At 27.1% G+C, this 13,172-nt stretch overlaps 1 protein-coding gene across 1 annotated transcript; it reads left to right on the top strand.

Annotated features, from left to right (window-relative positions):
- The first annotated feature begins 1,550 nt into the window (after window positions 1-1,550).
- On the top strand, window positions 1,551-11,260 carry LOC111621256 (alkylated DNA repair protein alkB homolog 8-like). The gene is made up of 7 exons (XM_023363337.1): window positions 1,551-1,623; window positions 1,738-1,860; window positions 3,602-3,802; window positions 4,329-4,399; window positions 5,403-5,513; window positions 10,608-10,757; window positions 10,825-11,260. The coding sequence occupies exons 1-7, from the start codon at window positions 1,551-1,553 to the stop codon at window positions 11,242-11,244; spliced, it is 1,149 nt and encodes a 382-aa protein (XP_023219105.1). The 3' UTR covers window positions 11,245-11,260.
- The last annotated feature ends 1,912 nt before the right edge of the window (window positions 11,261-13,172 follow it).

Raw genomic sequence — 13,172 nt, 5'->3', positions numbered from 1 at the left:
AATTTTTTTTTTTTTTGTTTTTTGACTTTGCATGGTCTTATAACAAGTTGTTTTATAAGACATATATAATAAGATTTTATTTATAAATTCAAATGTTATCTTGAACTTGTTTTTTTTTAATTCCTTAATTTCAACAAAGTTAAAATGCTCAAGCTTATATTGTAGGAGTCGCATATTATCTACCTATTAATGTTTCTGAAACCCATTGCTTCTTCAGATCATTAGATTGATTAGAAGAAACAGAGCTTTTAAACATTAGATAATACTTAACCTTACAATATAAGTTTGAGCATTGTTATAAGATTCTGTTATTTCAGAATCACACATTAATTATGTTTAAATAATAATTAATTCATTTAATCCCTAGAAATATAAGGAAAAAAATATAATTATTGGAAAAAATTTATATACTGTATTGCTTTACTTTTATACACTATTTTAATTACTTTTAAATTGAAATCACATTCTTAAAAAATAAATGAATTCAAATGTAGCATCATCAGGCTTTTTGTTTTCTTCTTAGTTACATGCAAACAAAAAATTTCATTACAGATGATCTGTTAAAATAGAACAAAACTAAACATTCAAACATATTCAAAAATAATATTGCATTAAATATAAATAAATATAACTTAATTGATTATCATTCAATAATATATATCAAATAAACTTTGAATAAATTACATAAACTGTTTATTTCAGAGAAAGCTAAAGTTGATTTTGTTAGTTATAAAAAATTATTGTAAGAATTTGTATTTCATAAATTGTATATGTATGGTACTTGTATTTATTAATTAATTTATATGAAAATTTTTAATAGTCATATTTAATTGTTTTGCATTATTGACAAGACTATGTCTTGTTTATAAAATCGTACTGCCACCCATTCTTACCAGCATAGAGGTATGAAGGAGTACATGTTGAGAGTTTATATTTGGCACAGAGTATTAGGTGCCCAAATCATATGTGCATAAAAAATCCAGACTTGTAGGTAGTCAAGGGACTGAGAATCGAGCCAAAATAAAATACAAAATGGCAACCCTCTTCTACAAACAGGCAAAACAGCCACCTCACCCCACTGAAAGTCAGGCAGGGGAGAGTACAACCCACGGTCATTCTAAGAAGTGAACTCTGACCTTAGGACTGAACACGTAGTTTCTTCTATGTTAAATAAAATCTGTAATCTAATTTTGTAAATTTGAGAGTGCTTCAAATATGACATTAAAACAGGGTTTTATGTCATTACAAGTAGGTTTTTTAACATTATCTAGTATAGTAAAATCGTAGGACCGATAAAAATTTGACGTTATATTAGAGTTGTCGTTACATTTGATGACATTATAATCGGGTTAAACTGTACATTGTTTGTGCAAAATAAAAAAATAATTTCGGGTGATACAATAGCCACGATTAGTTTTTCAAAAACGGGAACTTTTCTTATGCATCGACAAAAATTCAACCTGGGCCGACACGAAATTTTGAAATTAGATAGGTTAATTTCATCGAAGATGCATTGTGGACGATCTTGTGGTTGGGCTGGCAAAGTTTGAATGATTGCACCCAAAAGCAGCGATGTCAGAGAAGATAAGAGAATGAGAATGATGACCTGCCTTGAGTATCAAAGTGATTCCATCTCCGAGACATAGTCTTGTCCCAAATACAGTTTTGCCATTTTACTTGTTTATGCATTTATCTAGGTTTGAAAGTTTATTTATTTATTTTTAAAAAATATTTTAGTTCCAAGCAACCAGAAGCTTTTTAAGAATGAGAATTTTCCTCCTGGATTAATTCTTATTAAAGATTTTTTTACTGAGCAACAAGAAGAAAAAATACTTCAGTGTATCAAATGGGATGATTCAGGTAAGTTTAAAAATATATCTGACATTATAAAAAGAAATGTATACAATTAAATTTTCATAAATTATGGTTAGAAATTATAATGAAATGTAATATATATTTAGTGTATGGTACATGTAAATATTCAGGATTACACATGCTTTGTCTTTTAAGTCTTTGACATGTATTTAGTGAGAGGTATAATATATACCAAATGTTTAAAAAGATCTTATATACATACATACATACACCATCTAATATTTCAATACACATTGATTGAAATGCATGGTTTGATGTTGAAGTTGATTATGAAATGCATGAATGACCAAGAATGTAATACAGTAGACCCCCTATAACACTGTTGATAATTCCATGTTATATGAATTCCATGTTGTGCGAGTTGCTTAGATTTTACAAATACATGTGCCAGGCTGTGAACGGCTCATGTATTTGTAAAATCTAAGTGACTTGTACAACATGGAATTCATATAACACGGAATTATCAACATTGTTATAGGGAGGTCTACTGTATAACATTTAATAACTCATTATAGCTGTAGTATATTATATAATAGAAGTTATTAGAATTATAATTAAGAGTTATTAGAGAAAGTAAAAGTCCTTTGATACAAAAATTATGATTGAATATTTTTAAAAATGCTCAGAACATATTTTCTAAAAATGATTAAAGAGGGCTATTAGAGAATAGAGGTTCTTATTAAATTGCCTTTAATCATCAGTATAGCTTATCTTTATATATGTTTGAAATGATAAAGATGTGGCTGTTCGAAATTTTCCATTTAATTTAATTTTAATTATATATAACATTTTTTAATAAAAAAAAAAGACTCATTATCTTGTATAATCTTTTATAACTGCTATTTTATACCAGAGATAAAAATATTATAAAAAAAAAACTACTATTAACAAGAGGACCATCAACCCTTGCTCTCCTTGAATTGTTTGATATTTTAATATGTTATAGTACACTTATTTGTCTAATAAACAGTGAAGTAACTTGTCAATGCACAATTGCAAGATATCAATGTTGAAAGTTTTTTGTTTTGATTAGTACTAAGTTTGTAAAAATCAAATTTCAGGTATGTGTAGTTGAATGTGTAAGATATGAATCACTAGTTAGCATGCTGGATATCATAGCTTTGCACCTCTCTTTTTCCAAACCTTTTTTAAAGCAATTTTTTCCTGTAACACAGTCATGTGAATTATTTTATATATTAGGCCAAAAACATGTTTTATTTATAATCATCACAAGGTAGTTAACTACACTTGTGTGGATGAATCATTTGCATTTAGAAACGATAAATATTATAGTAGAAATGCATTTCATAAAATTGAATTAACCACTTTTCAGAAATCCAGAAAAATTATGAAATTTCTTTTAATTTGCAAAGCAGCATATTTTAAAGAGACTCTAATAAGAGACTAGGTCTAAGATTTTCTTTTTGAAACAATTTTTATTAGTTATCTTCTTAATTATGAAAATTTTTAATAATTCTGTACTTTGGAAAACAGGCTTATTTAACTCATCTCCAATAAAAGATGGCAAGCTGCGGACATTTTTATGATAGGATATATATTTGAGTAGTAGTTTTCTTAGAAATGATGGAAATACTATATTAGTTTTTACTCTACATAATTTTTATTATTAAATTTAATTTTTTCAAAATATGTAAAATTCTGTTAAATAATTTTTATTAAGAAATTTAAATTTATATCAGAAATGTTCTATCTAAAAAATTTTTAGATTCTCAACAATTGAAACATAGAAGAGTAAAGCATTTTGGATATGAATTCAAATATGGAATTAACAACATTGACAAAAATGATCCTCTAGATGAGAAGATTCCTGAAATTTGTCATCCATATCTAGCAAAGCTAATTGAAGAGAAGTACATAAATACAATGCCAGATCAATTAACTGTAAATTATTATCTACCCGGACAAGGTAAATTTTAATAAAATTTATATTAAAATTTAAAATAAAACACTGGATAGAAATACAGAAAATGAGAATTATTTTCTAATTGAAAATGTATATTTTCATTGTTTATGGATGCACTTATTATTATGAAATTTTACTGAAATTTAATATATATATTACTAATTGAAATATTTACCTTAAGCTTTTAAACAAATTTATATAACTATATTTACTTTTTATAAAACAAGAAATTTCAATTCAGATCTTCTTTACACTGTATATATAACAAATTTTTTAAATGTTCAGTTTTTAGAAATTTAAATGAACCTCATTCTTAACATGTATTTATTTCCTATTTTCTTTGATCACATGTTTAATTCGGTGCATTAATTAATTATCATAGTTTTCATTTTATTTACTTAAATGTAACCTTTTACTCTTTAAAATAAAATACAATTTTTGGTTTTATTCTTTATAACATTTTTATAAAACATTTAAAAGCTTTGATATTAAAACATATGAATTTATTCTTAAAATTATTTTAAATTAGGTATACCAGTCCATATTGATACTCATTCTGCTTTTGAAGATTGTATTGTTGTATTTAACTTGGGATCTCAGGTATTACGATATATAATTTATTGTTATAATTCTGATGTATATACAGGGGTCAGTCAGGAAAATTTTTAAAAATTGCCAATTATTTTGCCAGTTTTTAATCTTTTTCACGATTTCAAATTATTTATTGTCACTACTAATTGCATTACTAATTAATGCAATTAGTATTACTGCAATAGGATTAGTGTTAGTAATTAATGCAATTAGTATTGCATTACTAATTAATGCAGTGCTGGTAGCCTTATCAGTTTGGAATCTGGAAAGGAAAATTAACATGTTAAGTTGTCACTTAGAAATAGGAATAATTTTTTAATGAATAATTCTGAATAACACATTTGATCACAATGCTTAAACTGTATTTCACAGCTTTTGTCATATCCAAATTTTTTGCTTTAGCTGAAGCATGCTTTATGATTTAATTTCATCCAGAATGTCAAAATAAGTGGACTAAGGGTTTTATCACCAGTATTATACTTGTATCACCATTTTAATAAAACTATTCCCAAGTGGCAATTTTGGCACTATGCAGCACAACTCCTGAATGTAAACAAGGAATCATGTTATAGTTATCTGCCACAAGTATAATTCTCCCCAACATTTTGTGAAAGAAAATAAATGTTAATAATAAAAAATTTGTTTATTTTCAAACTTTAATTGAAGAAGCTTTTCTTGCTAAGAAGCAAAAATTTTACTTTTAATTAAAGAATCTCTATGTATTGTGGATAGTGTAAAATTATTATTTTTGATTTACCCTCCACAAGATAGAGTAAAAAAGCTAATTCAATAGTTATAATAAATATTGTTTAAGATTAAAAATATCGTTTAATTAGATAAATTTATAATATCAAGATTATTTTTTGCAGATAAAAATATTACGTTTAACAAGAATAGTAATAATATATTAAATGTAAAAACTTTGTATCCTGTATATTAGTTAACTACAATTTATATCTTAAAAATTACTTCATTTCATAATAATAATAATCCATTGTCCATTTGTTTTAAGATAGTCATGGAATTTCATCATCCCAATGGCTGTCATGTTCCAATATTGTTACCAAGATATAGTGTCTTAATTATGTCAAAAGAAAGCAGATATTTATGGAGTCATGGGTTTGTAATTTCAATATTACAATGGTTTAATATATTATGTTTGATTATATTTTTAATATATAATTATATATTACATATTATTAATTATAATTCTATTATATGTTTTAATTATATATTAAAAATCTAATCATTAATTTAAAGATAATTAANGCATTTACAAAGCCATTTTGTCGTGAAAATGTGGAACAAATTTTTTATTAAAGTGTTTATATTTAACTTAGGCATTGGCCCTTCTCTTTTAATAATGTTTTCTTTTTCATTATATGATCTCGAGCCAAAACTTTTTTAAAATAAATTTTCAATATCGCAATTACATTCCGAATCGTTAGCCACGATATATGCTAAAATTAAAAATAAAATTATAAAAACTTACTTGGTGAAATAAAATGTGTGGTGGATCTGGTAGAAAATATTCTTCAATTGTATGAATATACTTTTAAAGAAAATTATAATTAACCCTCCATTACAAATCTCGTAAGTACAGCGTAGAATGTTGATAAAGCATAATAATGTGAAAAATGTATCTGTAATCTCTATGTACAATTTAGTCTTTACGGGGTGACACCACAATGAGATCTCGCACCACCTCAAAGTCTTCCTAGGCACTCTCTGGTTCGGCCCGTGGAAAAAGTTTTCTTTCCAATCTGGCCCGGGGACAAAAACTGTTGGCCACCCCTGGTATAACCCAATGGATCTCAAGTAGTGTGCTACAAAATTTCAAAAAAATTATTGTTAAATGTATATTTTTTAATATTATTTGTATACAGTTTATATAAAAAACTGGAAATCTTCAACATTGCATTTCATCTAAACGTATAGACATCTTTGATGTAACACTAGCTTGCCAATAATTATGCACCACTAAAGGTTGAAAACAACTGGTATTACTCACTCAATGCACATATACAGAATTGACTATTTGATTGTACATACGAAAACTATTGGAAACTGTAACTATATAATGGATAATTGTGCAATATAGGATTACATATATTTTTTATATCATGTATCAAATTTTGTTTTTCATAAAATCTCAAAAAAATTATCTTTATTTGAATATGACATCAATTAATGAGATAATTACTTATCATTTTAAAAAAAGTTAGGTTAAAAAATATATAATTTTTTGCATTGATCTTTCCTTTTCTATTATTTGAATTTTCTTCAATTCTAAGAAATATTTTTTTATATTTTAATATCTCTGAAATTATAATGTGTCTTATAGTAGATGTAGATGTAGTAGTCTTATAATTAATGACAACAGAAACTTTCAGTTGTTAGTTAGTAAAGTTATTGACATAATCTGTATGAGCAAATGCTTTTAAGTCTGTTCATCCTGCTATCATTTCAGTTATATGTTAAGTTTAACTGAACTTTGGACTTTTCTCAAAAATGATTTGAAAAGATTACATTATGATGTAGCAGCTTTGAAAAGAAAATATATTGTGTATACAAAAAAGCATAGAAATAATAATGCATGTATAACAAATTTTTTGTGTTAATTTATTTTAACATTTAAAACAAAAGTTGTAGTAAATTCTATGAATCTAATATTAAAAACTCCAGCCATGAGTTGCATAACTTTCCTGACTGATAAAAAAATAACTTTTACAGTATATTTTTAATTATAATGAATAAAATTGTATGTGGTGCCATTTTGTTATGAGATTTGGTTATAAAAAGTTTTTATATTATTAATTATTATAAAATGGCAAAAGGCTAAAATTTAACTCATCTCCAATAAAAGATGGCAAGCTGCGGACATTTTTATGATAGGATATATATTTGAGTAGTAGTTTTCTTAGAAATGATGGAAATANTATATTTTTAATTATAATGAATAAAATTGTATGTGGTGCCATTTTGTTATGAGATTTGGTTATAAAAAGTTTTTATATTATTAATTATTATAAAATGGCAAAAGGCTAAATTTTGAGGGTAGTGATGAGTTTTATAAAAAAATTGTAAATGCTAATAACAAATAACATCTTCATTATGTCCCATTGCTTTTGAAGTATGACATATGACACTCCTTTATATGACATATCCATAGAAATTGAATAGCATCAATACCACTTATATCCAAGTTACCATGCAAAATTTCATCATTATCCCATCCTGAGATATTAAACAAAATACATACCAACACACATCTATGAAAATTTTTTCTAGTTTTTTTACTTTTTTGGGTTCAGGGGTCTCAAAATGTGGAGATTTCCAAAACTCTCAGTGTGTCAGATTTGACAGCTTGTTATGTATACATAACAGCTGGAAAAGCAAAAGCTGCATTGACTTCATTCACTACAGACATGAAATATTGAGTAATGTAGATTTCTTATAGAAAAACAAATTAGTACAGTGTAAAGAAGATATGTTGCCAGAAAAATCTAAAATGTCTAAAAGCTAAATATTTTAGACATTATGATGTGTGAAAATTCAACCCTTATTATTTCATAAAAGCAAACTGCATTGAAGCGTCAATTAATTTAAGTGCCATCTGCATATTTAAAATAAAAAATTTGTTCTTCAGTATTTTAAATCATAACATTTTCTTTTGTCTGACCATTGATTATTCTTTATTTAATTTTTTATTAGTTAGTTATTTAATCAATATTTATAAAGAATTATTACTTAAATTGAAATTGAGAAGCAAAATGACATGAATCAATGCAAAATTTATGGTTCAGACTGCTAAAAATAATCCAGGACAAAGCTTGTAGTAATTATATAAACTTTTCCATGCTATATTTATAAATTGTTTTTTGTAACTTAATATTTTAGAATTAACTAAGTGCGTATGCATATATGTTATGGCTAAAGTTCATGAATCAGATAAAGCTAACTTTATCCAAGTCACTGCATTGGAAAGACAGTGACTTGACAGATTATCAGATTATCTGTCTGATAATCTGTCTGCAGATTATCTGGCTGAAGTTAAACCCTAAATTTTTTCATTTTATCCAAAATGGAGTGGGAATAAAGCCCAAATTTTAAGTTTTGATTTTGCTTCATCCATCCATTTTTGAATAATGTTGGCTTTATGTACTTGTGACTTGGATAAATAGATTGTTTCTTGCTTTAACCTAGGGGTCCCCAAAGTGGTCGATAAGAGTTCTCCAGGGGTCGATTAATAACAAAAAGGATAAATTAAACTGTCTAGGAAAAAAATAGAATATTCCAATAAAAACGAGAAATACGGATATGATCAACATTACTGACTACCCTAGTTATAACTTGAGTTTTGCCTTAGCCTATGCTGCTTTAAGCATGTGTTACTCTGTTTTCACGCATCTGGCAACTGTACTAGTGTTACAAACATATTATGAATGCTGGAAGTTCATTATACACAGACTTACGTTGCACTGTTACACTCTAGTAGGGTTGTCACGCTAAGTATTTTATATCTAAATGTAGATATTTTGTCCTTTACAGAGAAAATATTGTAATATATCGAAAATCATTAATATAGTACAGAAGCGTTTGCAAGGAAGAAAACGTTACAATCGTTCAAGCTCGAACAATCATAATGGCCTTTCAAGTAAAAATGGAGCTATTTAAATCTTCACTGGCACAATCCAGTTTAAATATTTTTCAAACTTGCGAGTACTAAAAGAAAATGAAAATATAATCTCCATATGAACCAGGGAGGAGACGAAAGAAAGAAAGAAAATGAAAAAATTTCCTACCATAATTTGGAGATATATATTAAACATATTGATAAATTAAGAGAAGACTTTAAAGCACATTTCGAAGACTTGGAGAATATGCATGTTCCCGAATAGTTTGCTAATCCATTTGATGTAAAAATAGATAATGAAGGTAGTGAACCTGGCTTAGAAGATAAATTGAGTGAAATATGTGTAGATCTCGAAACTAAAGCATTGTTTAAAAATAAAAACCTCAGTGAATTTTGGAGCAATAACAATATTGCCACTAAATATCTTAAGCTCAGAGCAGAAGCCGAACCTTTCTTACTTGCATTCCGAACTTCATACATGATTGAAGCTGTTTTTAGCCATGCGAACGCAATTTTGACAAAACAGACGAACAGATTGAACTTGGAAAACCATGGTGACTTGCAATTTCCAACCGAATATCAATAATCTTGCTGCTTCACTTCAGACACATCCATCCCACTAATATCAATTATTTTAATAAAAAGGTATGTTAACATATTTTGAAGGCATTCAGTAGTAGTCGCAAAATGACAGTAAGAGGTTTTTCATCCATTATAACTTATGTTATGTTTTCAAGGATAATTGTGTGTTTTACATATTATGACACGTACAGTTTAAGAACTATATGCAAATTTCCATCTATCCATAATTTTGCTATTATTTTTTAAGATTATAAATCAATGGAAAATATCTCCTTTTTCTGTTAATGTTATTGGGTGGATGTTATAAGAAATGGGAACTATAAATTGTTTTGTTGGGTTGTTATGCAGGTCTCCTTATCACTTAACATCAGAAATGCAAAAATGATTTAATATTTTTGTTAAATACATAATCTGGGGGTCGATAAGAAGGCAAATATAAAGGGGTTGATGAGATAAAAAGTTTGGGTACCCCCTACTTTAACCAGAAGACTTGGATAAAGTCATTAGCTAGATAATCCTAGCTTTATCTGATTCATGAACTTTATGGTAGCATATGCATAGCATACTTATGTTACATTAGCTATAACATATGTATAAAAAAAGCATATAAATATAAAAGTAGTAAAAATCTACTCACCTTGGGAAGCTTTGGCAAGCAAGCAAAGTGATTGGGGATAAAACCATAGTACATAAATAATATATACAGGGTATATATTAAAGTAAGCATATAAAATAAAATATATATTATTACAGGAGTATGATCCATGATTTTATAAAATTATATTGAATTAATTAGTTGGAAACATATGTTAGAAGTTTAGGTTGTTATGTTTTACATTTTCTAATCAATTGCCATTATTATTATTATTAATTATTTTTATAAGTAATTTATTATTGCAATGAGAAGACAAAATAAAATATGTAATTATATGGCTTAAAATTTCAAAACAAGTTGATAAAAATAGAAAATTTGTCAAGATAAAGAGAATATGTTTTCAGATTGGCTGTGACTTCAGTCATAAACTGATTGAAATCTGTAGAAGCAATGGATTAGAAGTTTTCGTCGCCGATAATTTAAAATTGCCTCTTCGGTCAGGAATAGCTGATGCATGCATTTCCATTGCAGTTTTGCATCATATGGCTACAGAGGTTTGTAATTCTGATTATATTTTATTTTCATTAATAATTATTCTCATTAAAATATTTTTCATTACAGACTAGACGTAAGAAAGCCATAGAAGAATTGGTGAGAATATTAAAAGTAAATGGCAGAGCATTGATTTATGTTTGGGCAATGGAACAAAAAAGTGAGAAAGGATCTTCTAATTATTTGAAAGCATCCAAGGATGCAAAAATAAGTGAAACAGATCGTGAAAGACATCAGATAGAATTTATGGGTACTAAATTACCTGTTCATATTAATAAAACTCAATTTCTACAGCAGGACATATTTGTACCATGGAATAAAGTAGATGAAAATAAAAACAGCAGTTCAGCCACAGTCTACCATCGATATTATCACGTGTTTGTGAAGGGAGAATTAGAAACACTATTATTGAGCATTGCTAATGTTAAAATAATAGAGAGTTATTATGATCAAGGAAATTGGTGTGTTATTGTTGAAAAAGTATTATGATATTTGCTAATGTAAATAGTAGTCAGAGAGTTATTATGATCAAGGAAATTGGTGTGTTATTGTTGAAAAAGTATTATGATATTTGCTAATGTAAATAGTCTTCATTTTATTAATATCATTAATAAATTATGAAAAACAATTGTACTAATCTCAAATTAATTTCTTAAAACATTATATTTCAAAACTTACTGTTTCCTCCATACGATATGTTGCCACCTTATCTTCAGCCAATTCCCGTAATCTCAAGTTGTCATTCTTGAATTTCGAATGTAATCCTTTCTCTCTATGCTCAAGAACACACGCAACATTGTTGTTTTGCTTCATTTTTTTAGGAGTGGAATTAATTACATTAACTGGATCTGTAATTAGTTTTTAAATTAAGTCTTAAAAACTAATTTATAAAGTTTCAATGTTTATTTGTAATTCTAATTATAATGCTAAACATATGTTAAGGATTTAAATGACCTAAGATTATACAATAAATGAATTTTATTAAACGAAAAAAAATTTGTAAACTTTTAAACATTGACATTGCACAATGTATCAGTTTTTTTTTAGACTTTTTCTCTTAATTGTTTTATAACAGATCCACTTGCATTACTATTACTCTGGTTTACAATTTGTATAAAGTTTCCATTATGTCATTATGTTAGTTTATTCTAATTTATGTTAGTTTTAACTGAAAATAAAATTTTACTTTTTAACTTAATTTAATTTTAAAAAATTTTTATGGAGTTTAAATGCTGTAATTTTGTGTAGGTAACCTACAGATTATCTGTGTTTTAAAGTCAATTTAAAAGCAGGTGTGAGATATGTAACAATGTGAGTTATCTGTCAATTTGACTTATTACTCTTGTAATAAGTCATGATTAAAAGAAAAGGCCCAAGTAGACAGAATATTTTAAAAAACAAATTAAGAACAAGAAGCTAACTTTACAAATTTTTCCTTTCTCTAACGTTACCAAGAACATTTTTATAAAACATGAAAAATCCTGTGTGCCAGAGACATTTACCTGATATTGTAATTTTTCCAAAACCCAACACAGATATAGCAGACTCTTGCTAATCTGGCCCTCACTAATCCAGCAAATCATCTATTATGATTGCCTTTGCACTTGTATTTCTATAGCAATAATAGTCGTGTCAACTATCCCATTTTCCTGTTTATTTGAGTTTCATTTCTACGTATGGTATTGCATTTCAGTGCACCATACTATTTACCTGCCCACCTCCAAATAAAATCAGTACTGAAGACTGATAGATCATATCATTCAGTGCCTTTGGATAGGTTTTAGGCCTAAGCAGTCACAGTAATCTGGCACGACTCTATACAAGGAATGACCAGATTAGCAAGAGTCTAGTGTATATGCATATCTTGCCTTTAATTCTTTCTAGTTTATTTTCTGTGTGTCAGTTCATGCATTAATTGATATTATTAAGCATTCCTACCTGAACTTCTATCTTAAAAAATAATATTAAAATTCTATAGCTTCAATTTGGAAGTTTCTAATACTTTCCCCTTCAAGACTGACTTTCAAACCAACCATGTCAATGAACATTCATTGACATAATTTTTACTGCAGAACAATAATTGTTATTGAATGATTATAGAACAAATAACATCATTTGTTCTACTATCTTTCTTGAAGTTGACACTTTTGTTAATGTCAAAATGTTTGAGTCCACTACTAACATTTATTTGCATCTTATTTGTATCTCATACAGTAGAATCTTGTTTTAACAGATTGTTCGGGCCACCAAAAATCATCCGTTGTTCCAAGAATCCATTGTATTATGAACAATGGATTTTCTGCACATCCAGGATAAATATCCATTGTTCAAAATAATTTCTGTTTAACCCCCTACATATAAGAAATACCAGTAATTGCAATTATTCAGTCTCTTGAGATCTAGATTCGTATTTTATT

This window comes from Centruroides sculpturatus, unplaced genomic scaffold (assembly GCF_000671375.1).
Source record: "Centruroides sculpturatus isolate CEXI.00-Female unplaced genomic scaffold, Cexi_2.0 scaffold271, whole genome shotgun sequence".
NCBI classification, from domain to species: domain Eukaryota; kingdom Metazoa; phylum Arthropoda; class Arachnida; order Scorpiones; family Buthidae; genus Centruroides; species Centruroides sculpturatus.
Note: the sequence above shows the minus strand (reverse complement) of the source record. Positions and strands in the feature narration are given on the sequence as shown.